Raw genomic sequence first — 13,076 nt, forward strand, 5'->3', positions numbered from 1 at the left:
GGGGGGGGCATGGGCACCCCTGAACGGCGGACGACTCGATTCTTCTCGGGCGGCGTTGCGGGTTTGTCGAAGTCGTTGGAACGTGAGCTTGCCGAAGGGGTGCGCTGGGAAGAGGGAACTTTTTGCAAACGAAAAGAAAGGGCCATGCAAATAATAGGTCTTTCGCACTGGCCCTCGATATGCACGATGAGTTGGCAGATGCACGCTGGCAGTCGCTTGCTAGCTGCTTTGGGCCGCCTGCAGACGACCACGTCGGCGAGTCGGTTGCATCCGATGGGCTGGCTTGTGAGACATTGAGAATATCATAAGCGATACAGAGATATCACAAAAAGGCCTGAAAGTGCCCTCGACTGCGCTTTCTATAGATGTATCAGCCCCACAATATCACAGCATATCGCTTGCAGCATCCGCCCGACTTCCGCCTTTCGTTGCTTGGAGGGAGCACGACCACTTCAACATTCACTCACATCGGAGCACAAACCCACCCTTCACCATGTGGAAGACACGTCGCAGCCTGATCAGAGGCTCTTAACAATCCGCAATGCAGTATTCACGCATTCTTTAAACAGCACGCGAATACGCATTGCTTCACAGCATGTGGCCGCAGCAGTAGGGCCAAGCAAGCCCAAAGTCTTGGGAGCTCGTGTGGCGGAGCAGGTTCCAGAGGCCTTTACTCTCCATCATAAACACCGCGACCGCGTCCTCCTTCCACCTCTCTTACTATTCTCTCACCTGAACGACTCTCCAACCCTCACCCTATCTCGCAACTCCTTCGCTTGGCACTCACCTCATCACCGCGACCATGGCCGTCTTGCTACAAAAGCGGTACAGGTACGTATCCAAGCTCTTTCCTCCAGCCCCGGTGTCCTTGTTGGTTGCGTAGGCTCTTCGACAGGCCGCAGCATCTGATACATACTTTGCGTGGCCTCGCTCAGAGCCACTCTTTGTGTCTTCACTACTGTCGCGGGCTTCTTACCTCAGCTTGAGTTCGCCTCTGATACTTCCATCAACCTCTACCAACACACTCGCTTGCGATCCAGCCACGTAACCAACACCTTACTTACAACATGGCCAGGTGTGTCGAGTACAACAACGGCGACGTCGACTGCTACAACAGCGCATGGGATTCTTGGGTCCGATGGCTCGTCCTCGCCCTGATCATCATCGCCGCCCTCCTCCTCTTCTTCTCCTTCAGGTAAGCCATCATAACACAACAGTCACACGACCAACCATCTAACAATCTCAACAGCTGCATCACCGCGCGAAGACGCCGCCGAATGGGCTACCAACCCTACCGCGGCACCGGCTGGGCCCTCGGACGCACACCACCCGGCCACGCCCCCGCTCAGTACAACCAGCAGCAACCGTACTACCAAAACGCCCAGCCCTACTACAACAACAGCAACAACCCCGCGCCACCGCCTGCATACACCCCGCCGCCGAACAATGGATACTACGGCAATGATGTGGAGTTGCAGCAGCCGCAGAATGTGTATGGTGGATACCGCAGTGCCGAGGGAGCGTATGAGCCGCCGAAGGGCCCGCCGCCAGCGAGGAATTAAGAGGTGATTGAGAGGAGATGTTTTTCGGTTTGGTTTTGGATATAGACTGCGGTTGGGATATTGGAGGTGCGATCGATACGGCAGCGGGGAGGTTAGAATGATGCTGTCATGAAGCTCAGGATAAGCGTTGAGTTCACGTTTCTTATACTCTTCACGATTGAAATGAAAAGACACGAACCACGAACTTCATGATCCATTCGTAAGGCCACCTCTCCATTCCGCCAGAGCTATACGAGCCACGGCAACACTCGAATCCTTCTCGGACGACACTGCTAAAACCCGCCGCATTTCTTACACAATTTACCCTATCCAACCACTCTCTCGCCCACAAACCCTACGATGCCGCAATGCACGCCTTCTCGCATGCATTTGGTAGTCTTGTCTGACTCGTTCCCGTCCCATGCACTTGTGGGAGGACTGGAAGAGAGAGACTGGAGCTTCATACGTCACGTCGACCCCACCCTAGATCTCTCTAGGTGTTTAAGTTGTCTCTTTGCTTTCTTACTTGGTACTGCTCTGTTGTATGTGGTGCAGAACATTGGCTGTTCTCTTCCATTAATCTTTGGATAGCACCGGCACTTCAGAAGATCATACTCTCAACCACAACTACTCCAGTAGTCGATTACTCCCCTCTCCTCAGCTCCACCCCTCTTCCGATTTGTGATCAACAACGACCATGGCCCCCTCAACAATGAAAGCCATCAAAATCGTCGAAGGCCACAAAGCCGAATTGCAAGACGTCCCTCTCCCTAAACTCCGCGACGACTATGTTCTGTGTAAAGTGAAATGTGTGGCTTTGAATCCGACGGATTGGTAAGTGGCTTCTTTCAAACATCCACGAGTGCTAGGAGGGAGAAAAGTTAAGCTGATGTGTGTGGATACGTAGGAAACACATCGCCCGAGGACTGGGGAAGCCGGGGTGTAGTGTTGGTGTGGATTTCAGTACGTCTCTCCATCGGCATGGCCGGGAGTGAGTAGTGAGTTTCTGCTGATGGGGATATTTCCAGGCGGCGTGATCGAGGAGATCGGACCGAAAGTGATGAAGGAGTGGAAGAAGGGCGATCGGGTGTGTGGGTTTGTGCATGGGGGGAATCAGACGCAGCGGGAGGATGGTATGTTATTATTTATAAGGGGAGGGAGCGAGGGAGAGAGGGAGCAGTGTTGCTGATCATGGTATAGGGACTTTTGGGGAGTATTGCCTTATGAAGGGGGATCTTGGTCTTAAGGTAAGCCACTTTGGGGATCTAATTTCTCGAGAAGCTATGTTGATATATGTTCCAGATCCCCGACGCCATGAGCGACGAAGATGCCGCGACGCTGGGTACGGGTGTGATTACCTGCGGCCAATCCATGTACCAAAGCCTCGGCCTCCCCGAACCGGGCGACGGAATGGAGAAGTACCATGGCTTCTTTCTCGTCTACGGAGGTAGTACGGCGACGGGGACGTTGGCAATTCAGTATGCTGTTCTGTAAGCCTTCCCCTATCACCGCTCCACACATAACGATAGCCTTTCTAACTGATGTGTTTTGGGTAACAGATCAGGCTGCCGCGTCCTCGCCACCGCCTCCCCCCACAACCACGCCCTCCTCAAAGCCCTCGGCGCCGAACAAGTCTTCGACTACCGCGACCCATCTTGCGGGCAGAAAATTAGAGACTATACCAACGACACCCTCACCCTCGCCCTCGACTGCATCGCCGAAAACGACTCGCCCAAAATCTGCTGCGACGCGATATCCTCCGCAGGCGGGAAGATCGGGTATTTGTTGAAAACGGATCATCCACGGAAGGACGACGTCGAGAATAAATTCACGCTGGGGTATACGGTTATTGGGGAGGCGTTTGAGAAGTCGGGGAGGCGGTTTGAGGCGAAGGGGGAGGATTTTGAGTATGCGAGGAGGTTTTGGGAGTTGACGCAGAAGTTGGTGAATGCGGGGCAGATTGGTGAGTTCTTGTCCTTGTCTGTATGTGTGAGATGTAGCTGGGGTTGTGTGGATGGGGATTCGGTTGGCTGATGTTTGGTTGTGTACAGCTGTGCACCCTCCCAAGGTCGGGGCTGATGGGCTTGTGGGGGTTCTCGATGGGTTGAGTCAGTTGATGGAGGGGAGGGTTAGTGGGGTTAAGTTGGTTTATCGGGTTGAGGAGACGCCGACTGATCGGAAGGCTTGATGGAACGAGATGGTGGTGTCGGGGGGAGTGGTTGTGCGTAAGAGGTGAGATATGTACTGATACGTGTGTCCAAGGGAAAGCTAAACCATCACAGCAGCCTCGCGCCACTTCGCATTCTCAAGGCTCCAAGAGTTGCGTGCACCTTGTGCTGACTCTCAACTTCCTATCCATCTTCAAATTACTTTGCTCCTCATTTCTCCTAACAATATCCATCTCCAACCCGCAAACCAGTCCACAACCCCGTCATCATGACAGAACCCAACCCCCGCGACCCCATAACCTCCGCCTCGATGAACCGTCCCCCTCCCACACCCCTCCCCTTTCGCCCTCCTCAACCCCGAACAAAGCCCATGGCCATCCTCTGTTTAGGCCTCAGTCGCACGGGAACACTATGTATATCTCCTTTTTCACTTCCACGAACCTCTTTCTCATCCCTCCCACCAAAGCCCCTGCTCATCCCTCCCTCCACGCAGCCTTCCCCTCCTCAAGTCCCTAGTCCCCAGTCTAATACGTATCTCCCGAGCAGCGCTCTACCTCGCCCTCAACACCCTCGGCTACAACGCCTACCACGCGGCGGAAATGGCGCGCAATGAAGAGAACGCACATGTAAGATTATGGCGCGAGGCTGTGGAAGTGAAGTACTTCTCCAGTGGCGAGAAAAAGAACGGGTATAAGAGATTGGAGAATAGAGAGGATTTTGATGAGTTGCTTTGGGATTATGATGTTCGTATCTCCGTCCCTCCCCTCCCTCACCTCTCTCACCACCTTCTTTCCCCGATGTATGTGATGGTGACTCGGGTTGTTAACCAAAACCGTGCAGGCCCTAACAGACATCCCCACCGTCCTCTTCGCCCCCGAACTCCTTCGCGCCTACCCCTCCGCAAAAGTCATCCTCACCGAACGGAACACGCCTGAGGAATGGGTCAAATCCGTCGAATCGATTCTCTACCATATCCTCAGCTTGAGGATTTGGCGGGTTCTGGAAGTCATAGATACCGTACGTCTGCCCTCCACCATCCCAGATATCTCCAACTGATAAAGATAGGGCCTAGCGAGACACTACATCCCCCTCCTCCACCACACCCTCCACATCTGGACGTCCGGGCACCCGTCCTCCCGCGAAGCGCTCAAGCAAGGTTACCTCTCACACAACGCACACATCAGACGCATCGTCCCCAGAGAGAACCTCCTCATCTATCGTCCGGGGGACGGCTGGGAGCCACTTTGTAAGTTTCTGGGGAAAACTGTACCCGAAGGTGTGGAGTTTCCGAGGGTGAATGTGGGGAATGCGGCGGCGGTGGCGCATGAGTGGGTGTTTCCTAGGGAGAGGTTGAGGGTTGTGGGGAGGAAGTTGGTGAGGGTGGTGGGGCCTGTGGTGGTTGTTGTTGGGGCGGTGGGATGGGCGGTGGGATGGGCGGTGGCGAGGTGGAGATGAGGGTGAGCAGATGTTGGGCGTGTCTAGATTCGAAAGTTTGTGAAGAGAACGTGTTGCAGTTGGATCTCGTTGTTGTTGAAGGTGGTGTGTTATACACGCTAGGCGTTAGCGTGGGCCTTGGTTCTCACCACATGTGAGAGTGGCATAGGAGGTGAATTCGGCATGAATGCGATGGCCATGAACACATTATTCCTACACAGGCTTCTGATTCGACGGCCAAACCACTGTTGACGTTGTGATTGCTTGGAGGAGGTGAACGCTGCTAGTGTCGAAATACTTATCGATTGTGTACTGACTACCTGCTCAAATGGGTATTCTAGCTAGGTCTGTCAAAATTGCAACGCAAAGTGTATCTGAAAGAGACATTACCGTGCAGGGGGTATCAAAATGCAGAACTCAAGCAGAGGCTTCCAATGCCGAAAGTCACGCAAATCCAGCGCAGAGCATCCAACGCCAACGTTAACTTATCCAGGAATTCATCGTCAAATGTCGTTATGGGTATCATCGATTGAAACATCACTCATCAAGCCTCTTCAAGCCCTTCTTCATGCGGTGTTCTTTGGCATAGGCAGGCGTCCAGCCTCCCGCGAATAAAGCATCACATTCGTCCTCATCTTGAGAGTCAAACTCAATCTCGTCTTCCTCCAAAGCGGCAGGAAGTTGATTAGGAGGAGCCACCGGACTGTGTCGTCGGGCGCTGCTGTAGCTGTTCCTTCTATTCTCATTCACCATACCGTCTTCGTCGACCTCGTCAGCCGTCTCCCACGTGCTGCTACGACAGACTCTCTTGGTCTCGAGTATGAACTTTCCGATTTTGTACATTTGGTCCCCGCGTTCTGCTGCGACGTACTTCCAACCAAGTACGCTCCCGCACTGCGCGCAAGAGATATCGCCGACGGTGTGCGCGCCTGTGACGAGTTGTCTGGGGACAGGCTTGTGGGTGTATGTGTTTGGGAGATTGGGAAGCGCGTCGTTTCTGGCCTTGGTGGTCGAGTGCGCGTTTACGACGATGTTATCTGAGATCGCTGACGAAGAAGGGGCTACCAGGTATGCTCGACCATGGCGACCGGTGAAGCCCTTTGAGATGATCTGAGAGGAGAGGGCGAGATCGGATAAGCAGCGCGCGCAACGCAGATGGGAGGCGTGTCCAGAGAGGTATGAGTCGTCAGGCGGACTGGAGCTGCTTATCGTGGCGTTGCTGGTAGAGGATGCATCGCTGGAGGTGGAAGCAGTGCTATCGGTGCTCGACTGGCGCCTGCGGAATGGCAAAGAGGGTACGAGGTAGGTGGGGAAGAGCGTCGGCGGTGAAGGTAGGGATGGGAAAGGCATGTCGTCGTAGTGGGAGGATATCGTCGCCAGAGTCGTCCAGATGCTACGGTTCTACCAGCTCATGCTCAAGAGGATGATGGCTTCAGTAGGATTCGAGAGGTGAAGTCAGCGGGAGATTAGACGTAGCCGGGATATGGATAGTAAGTATATCGTAAAGCAGGATGTCGTCTTGCAGTCCTGAGACAAGGTTGAAACTCTGCGGTCAGTCCAGTCATTCACCTACTCTTGCTGTCGCTATCGCCGCATCCGCGCTTTCCCGGGGAAAGGCAGAGACATTGCCGGCGTATGGTGAGAGCTGGCACATGATATGAGCGCGTCCCGCGTGATTCGCCCAAGCTATGAGCTGATGTCGGTCAGATGCAGCACATCGAAGAGGTGAAGTGAGGGGAGTAACCGCTAGCCGGTCTCCGGTTGGCGGCGCGTCCCAAAACGGCCTGGCCGCTTTTCGTGTCGTCTTCGTCACGGAGATAAACAATAAAGGCACCTATACACGACATGTCGAATCGAAAAGCAACAATCGCAGCTCTTGATGTGCCGGATCTGATCCAACCTTGCATGAAACTGTTGTCCAGGGTCGCCATTGACCTACCGCAGCTCCACCAGGAAGGGACTCCATAGTCCTCAATTGCAGCTGGAGGTGACAGCAACAATCTTGAGACACAGATCGACCTCGTCATCGTTCCATCCTGCTGTGCTAGAGCGCGACTGGACGTTTCAGATGACGAACAAGCCCAGCTCTTCACTCTGGGCGCAAAGTGAGCACTTAGGGTAGAGACAAGCCCGTCATCCCCCGTACAGGTTCAACCTCCCAAGGCGCTTACGACGGATATCTCGGGCATATCTTGGTTCCGGTGGCCATGGAAGCGCTATCCGGTGTCTCTATGCAAATACATCCAGAACGTCTGCCATGAACGGTATCCCCATAAGTCTCCTACCTCCATGCATCCAGTCAGCTTTGGACAGAATGGGACTGGAAGCACACTCTGCTCTGCCCGGCACAAGAAGGAGTCCACAGAAGCATACCTCATCCGGCTCACCTTGAATTTCCTCAACGCATGGAACGACCAACTATACGATGAGATCCTCTCGGCAGACTTTTTGGCACCAGCCTACCAGATGCAGCGAGGATTCGGCAAGGTGGAAGTCGAAGGGAATCCTCCTGTGAATATCCAGGGTCTTGTGGAGCACCATCAGAAACTCGCCGCCGACAGTCCTGAGAGACATGCCCATGCGGTGGAGGCTAGCGCGGTTATGGACAAGTATCATCTTTCAGGACAGATCTTTGTGAGCGTGGAGCTTACGGGACATCCGCCTGGGGTGATGTATGCTGGCATGATCGTATCTGAGTGGTGAGTCTTCACATGCGTTCTTGAAGAGCTACTCCTCACCATCTGTATCAATATCTTACGGGCTTTCAGGCGATGGCTGCACGACAAGTGGCTCTGTGTCAGGCAGACTTGTATGCGTGGTCTGGGCATGGCTGGACTTGATCCCTGTGAGATGAACGAATGACTATCCCCACAGTCGGACGGCTCTGGGTCAGTCTAAAGTATCCTAATCATTGACATCTTGAGACCTTCACCGGCTCGGCGCTAATGCCCTGTGTGTTGAATCCGTCCCAAGGATTTCCATTGATCATGAAAGTGCTTCCTCAGGCCATTACAAAGGACAGCAGAACACCACATAGCCTACCAGCTGTTTACATGACCTCTGGCAAGGCGGCACAGCCAGCCCTATGCCACTAACGCTGGCATAGGTTCAGGCAATTTCCTAAAACATGGCAACGATGATGACTGGACATCTTGGCTGCTTATGAAAAGAAACTGCAGCTCCAAATCCACCACGCGAAGCCTTAGATCCCGAGCCCTGGCGAAGGCTTTGCAGCTGTGCCTGGACAATTGGAAACGAGGCTCCTAAACTATGGGAAGAGATTTAGGAAGGTGTTGCGCGATCGCACACGAGTGCCAGGAGCTGCCACACGTCCAACACGGCCCCGAATCGGTTTCGTAGACATCGGTCTCGCAAGAATCTAGTCTTGGCCTTGACAAGAGCATGCCACCGAGCAGACAAGACGAAGTTGATGTCTTCACACTCCAAATGAGGATCGTACTCGGGAAGAGAGCGAGACTAGTCTCCATATTTGCTCCCTGGCAGAGTTCTGTTTGACGACTTGGCATCCTTCGCATCTCAGCTACTGGGGCTTGTTACTCCTACCACCTGTTCTTGCGATTGCAAGTGTGGCAAAAATGTTACTGTTCACGATTGCATGCGGCGTATCAACATGGACGGCAACTCCATTCAGCTGTCGCTGAGCGCTCAGCCGTGAGCTCGGATTCGCAGTGCCAAGTCCGAGAGCGGGCATCGCCACATAGAGCACAACGGACGAATCATGGCGGATGAACAACATAATGCACATAGCCGGCCTATCACCAACGACATTTTGTACTAGATGCAGAACTATCGGGAGCAGATCTCGCCTACTGACGGAAAAGACACAGAGGCGCACTTTCGCTAGGTCCTTCGGTCTGCCCAGTGTTGGGTCTCGATATGGCCATCGATCGTCGGTCCTTGGCCAAGAGTTGATATGGCAGTCCCAGCGATGAGGATAGGAGCCTGACAGCGACTCGAGGCCGGTGAAGACCGCTTTTCAGCCGCAATTGAAAGCAGGACAGCATGGCAGTGTCTATCGCTGTGGACTGCCCTCGACATGCTGCAACGACAGACCGAGACCGTATTAAAGAGGTCGAACATCGTCCAAATGTCTTTGCAGACAAACACTACCATATGGAATGCCACGAGAAAGAGAGCAATCAAGTACACCGCCAACGACATCGACAAGAGAAGGGCAAAGTCCAAGTCCAACGGCCTCGTCTTCATCCTCGCCTTCGACACCGCGAGCCTCGTCGTTCAGAACACCACAACCTTCAACGTCAGCAGAAGCAGCGAGTTCAGACGAGCCATCATCACCCTCTCCGCCACCGTCCTCATCGTCACCATCGAAACCGTCAACACCGCAATCGCCAGTAGCCCAACCGTCAACGCCGCAATCACCACCAGCGCAACCGTCAACACCGCAACCGCCAACACCGCAACCCTCCTCCTCAACAATGCCGCACCCCCTCCCACCGACAGCCTCCCTCAAAACCCCCGACCAAATCGCCACCCACCTCGAATCCCTCGTCCGCACCCTCCTAACCGCCATAAACACCCGCACCCTAACCCCCTCCCACCCCCTCACAACCACCACCCTCTCCCCAACCCTCCACCTAACAACAGACTGCATGCCACCCACAACCTCCCTGCAAACGTCCCTCGCCGCCCTAACGTTCCTCCTCCGCCGCCACCCGCACCACCACATGCATCTGTCGAGCGTCAAAGGCAACGTCGTCAACATCAAGGCCGGGTATGCGGATGTTTATTGCAGGGTGAGTGTGACGGGTGTGCCGAAGGAGGGGTTCAGGGGGATGATGGTTGTTGTGGTGGAATTTCGGCTCGAAGGCGGTGCGGGAGGGGTTGGCAGGTGGAGGTGTGTGAAGGTTACGGGGATTAGGGGGTTGCCGGATGGGAGTGGGGGTGGGACGCCGACGGGGGATGGGCCGGGGGGTGGGAGTGGGAGTTTTGGTTGGTAGAGATTTGCGTGGAAGGTCGTTGCTCATGGAGCGGCCATGGAGGAGTTGGATACATCGAGCTCGATGGCTGAGGACATTGCATCGAAAAGGCGTGTATGACTGATCAGGTAGACACAATTGCGCAAGCAACACTGCATGGTATGGCGTACGGTGATTGCTTTGTCAAGAAGAAAGATGTATGAAATAAATAGCCGCAAGTAATGATAAAACTACACGACACAGAGGAAACAAAGAGTGGGTTTAACATGTCATTTCATTTGAGCAGTATGCTACTGAACTGCCGTCGCGCTCTAGCTACTCTGCTGCATGAGACGATACGAGATGATCGTCTGTTGTGAGAGTAATGTCCATGGTGATATGGAGCTTGAAATGCTCCCAGTAGTGTCTCGCTGTCCTGCCGTGCTTTGAGCGGCATCCATCCATCCATTCCACCAACGCCATCGCTAGAAAAAACACATCAATAAGCCTCATTGGAAACAATCATACCCTTCCGATCGCATGCAACATCCTCCACCCTTGCAGTTCTCCAGTCCAGGATCGAAGCTTCTTTTTCACATCTGCTTATAATCGACACTCCGCTGCCGTCGCTGCCGTCCCTGCGCCCGATGCGGATTCACCGGCTGCCGGAAATACGCCCCATCGCCACCCTGCTGGTTCTGCATCCCGCCGTTGCGCATCCACGGAGGCTGCTGCTGCTGGGGATTGCCCTGCCAGCCCATACCTCCCCCGTTCATACCGTTCATGCCGCCGTTCATGGGGAAGCTGCCGCCCATCTGGTTCATCATGTTCATGTTGTTGAAGTTGGGTGGCATGCCCATGCCCATTTGGTTCATCATGCCCATCATGTTCATGTTCATTCCCATGCCCATGTTCATGCCCATGGGTCCCATCGGTGGCATGCCGTTCATCATCGGGTTGGCGTTGGCGCCGTTGGGCATGCCGCCGGCCATGGCGTTCATTTGTTGGACGAAGTCTTGCATTTGCATGTTCTTGGGTCCCTTGGGTGGTTGTGCTTGTTGAGGTTGGGGGGTGTTGGAGGATGAGGGGCCCGCGGGCGTGCCTTGGTTGGAGGGGGTCTTCTTCATTTCGGCGGGGTTGCTTGGGCGACGCTTGTTCTCAAGTTCTTCTTCGGCGGGGCGCTTCTTTGAATTGGAGGTGGTGGATGCTGGTGAGTCGGCGCCTTCGACCTTGACATCTGGCGCTGCCGCTGATGGCGACTTGGCGTCTTCTGGCTTGGGCGTGCCAGCTGCTGGGCTCTTCGATGCCTCCTTGTCTTTGCGAATCTTCTCGGCTTTCTTCTCATCTTCAAATTCAGCGAGCTTCTTGGTGGCTTCATCATCCGGCTCCAGCTTGTCGATGAGAGCTTGCTCGCCGCAGTTGGGACAGATCAAGTCGTTGTCGAGGAGAGAGTTCTCAATGCATGTGAGACAATATGTCTTGCCACAGCATGGTGTCTTGTGAGGCTCGACGAATGGGCGCTTATCGATGGGGCATTCGAGTCCACGGTCACGGAGTTCCTGATCACCTTGTGCGGCTTGCTTGGCCTTCTCTGCTTGGGCTGCTTGCTGTTCCTGGAGCTTTTGCCAGGTTGCTTCGTCGGTCTTGGCGCGAACCCAAACACCATCCTGAGTATACATGACACCCTTGCCGAGCTTGGTTGGGTCGACTTGACCGTCCTCGCCGATTGCATGCTCCGTGTCGACGGCGACGTGAAACGACTTGGGAATACCGGTGGTGCGCTTAAACTTGTGCTTACCATCGAAGTTGGGGTCATTGTTAGTCGGACAGGCTTGAATCCAATGACCAGACTTTCCGCAACGATGGCACATGTAGCCAGGGGGAAGTGGTTTGTCTGGTACTGCAGCAGCCTTGTTGTTGCGAATCACAGGCTTGCCAGACGAGTTCTGGAGATCTGCTTTCAACTGATTATTGCTAGCATTGAGTACAGCTTTCAGCTTCTCCTCCTCCGTCATTGCAGCCCCATCACCCATAGCTCCATTCGATGCAGTGGCCTTGTTGGCGGCCTTGGCACTCGACTCCACACGATGCGAGTTTCTAGCGTGCAGTGGCATGTGGCCGGTGACGTAGCGAGATGCTCGTCCTGCGCCAGGACGCTGTGCAGGAAGTCTCCGCGCGATGACGGTGGTTGATCGTGGGATTTGAGTCGTATCATCGTCGTAGACTGTGAATGTCAGTACATGATGAAATGAACACAGTGAGGGAATTGACTTACGTTCATTGGTGTCAGAGGTGTAGATGTCCAGGTCAAAGTCCTTGCCGTCGCCGAGGCGGGCGATGCTCATGATCTCGCGCTTGACTTCGAAGACAGACAGACTGGTGCCATCGAAGTTGATCTGCAAGGCGTCCTTGCGCGACTTGAAGCGGAAGAAGATGGATGAAGACATGGTGACTCCGGACTGGTGCTGTCCGTTTTACCAGAGGATAGCCAGTTCAGGTGACGTGGTCGCGGTGGTAGAAGTGTCGAGGTCCCGGGGAAAACAGTAATTCTTTCTGGTTGCAGTGTAGAAGTACAGCTATGTAGCTAAGAGGAAGGGAGAGGTAGTGTACAGATGAACAGGAGGCGTTTTCTGCCCACGAGCTCAGAGTGGCACGACCTTGAAAGGAGGCTTTTGTATTTGAATAGCAGCTGCCTGCGACAACGCCCGCCAAAGAGCTGGCAGTCGTTCTCAGATAACGGGGAGTGAGGTGGCAAAGGCGCAGTCAAGCGACCAGCGGCGCACCAAACAGTGTTGCGACACAGCGGTAGACAATGCAAGCGCGCTCGTGCGTGGTTTTCAGCAAGACAGTGTGTGTGTTTCTTCCTCGAACTCGCGGTCTTGTTCTTTCTGAATCACCTCCGTTTCAGCCGCGCTTTCGACGTCGCAACACGCGCGCACGGTACAGGGTCTTCCGGCGGCCGAGTCGATGTCGCAAATGGTCAGTTAGCAGTCGCA

The 13,076-nt window shown here is 54.4% G+C and overlaps 6 protein-coding genes across 6 annotated transcripts; 4 read left to right on the forward strand and 2 right to left on the reverse strand.

Annotated features, from left to right (window-relative positions):
* Positions 1 to 1,067: 1,067 nt before the first annotated feature.
* Positions 1,068 to 1,562, forward strand: M409DRAFT_28911 (uncharacterized protein; the record flags this gene model as incomplete). Its single annotated transcript, XM_033809226.1, has 2 exons — positions 1,068 to 1,195; positions 1,250 to 1,562. 2 exons carry the CDS (start codon positions 1,068 to 1,070, stop codon positions 1,560 to 1,562), a joined length of 441 nt encoding a protein of 146 aa, XP_033661416.1.
* A 676-nt stretch (positions 1,563 to 2,238) lies between these two features.
* M409DRAFT_70296 (uncharacterized protein) lies at positions 2,239 to 3,729 on the forward strand (the record flags this gene model as incomplete). The annotated part of the gene is made up of 7 exons (XM_033818665.1): positions 2,239 to 2,375; positions 2,449 to 2,504; positions 2,570 to 2,674; positions 2,742 to 2,788; positions 2,844 to 3,031; positions 3,101 to 3,504; positions 3,593 to 3,729. 7 exons carry the CDS (start codon positions 2,239 to 2,241, stop codon positions 3,727 to 3,729), a joined length of 1,074 nt encoding a protein of 357 aa, XP_033661417.1.
* Positions 3,730 to 5,680: 1,951 nt separating this feature from the next.
* Positions 5,681 to 6,493, reverse strand: M409DRAFT_59799 (uncharacterized protein; the record flags this gene model as incomplete). Its single annotated transcript, XM_033814305.1, has 1 exon — positions 5,681 to 6,493. One exon carries the CDS (start codon positions 6,491 to 6,493, stop codon positions 5,681 to 5,683), a length of 813 nt encoding a protein of 270 aa, XP_033661418.1.
* Positions 6,494 to 7,432: 939 nt separating this feature from the next.
* On the forward strand, positions 7,433 to 7,846 carry M409DRAFT_28914 (uncharacterized protein; the record flags this gene model as incomplete). Its single annotated transcript, XM_033809227.1, has 1 exon — positions 7,433 to 7,846. One exon carries the CDS (start codon positions 7,433 to 7,435, stop codon positions 7,844 to 7,846), a length of 414 nt encoding a protein of 137 aa, XP_033661419.1.
* Positions 7,847 to 9,282: 1,436 nt separating this feature from the next.
* On the forward strand, positions 9,283 to 10,122 carry M409DRAFT_59801 (uncharacterized protein; the record flags this gene model as incomplete). The annotated part of the gene is made up of 1 exon (XM_033814306.1): positions 9,283 to 10,122. One exon carries the CDS (start codon positions 9,283 to 9,285, stop codon positions 10,120 to 10,122), a length of 840 nt encoding a protein of 279 aa, XP_033661420.1.
* Positions 10,123 to 10,673: 551 nt separating this feature from the next.
* On the reverse strand, positions 10,674 to 12,527 carry M409DRAFT_70297 (uncharacterized protein; the record flags this gene model as incomplete). The annotated part of the gene is made up of 2 exons (XM_033818666.1): positions 10,674 to 12,304; positions 12,356 to 12,527. 2 exons carry the CDS (start codon positions 12,525 to 12,527, stop codon positions 10,674 to 10,676), a joined length of 1,803 nt encoding a protein of 600 aa, XP_033661421.1.
* Between the last annotated feature and the right edge of the window lie 549 nt (positions 12,528 to 13,076).

The sequence above is a fragment of the Zasmidium cellare genome (genome assembly GCF_010093935.1).
Source record: "Zasmidium cellare ATCC 36951 unplaced genomic scaffold M409scaffold_47, whole genome shotgun sequence".
In the NCBI taxonomy this organism is placed as follows: Eukaryota; Fungi; Ascomycota; class Dothideomycetes; order Mycosphaerellales; family Mycosphaerellaceae; genus Zasmidium; species Zasmidium cellare.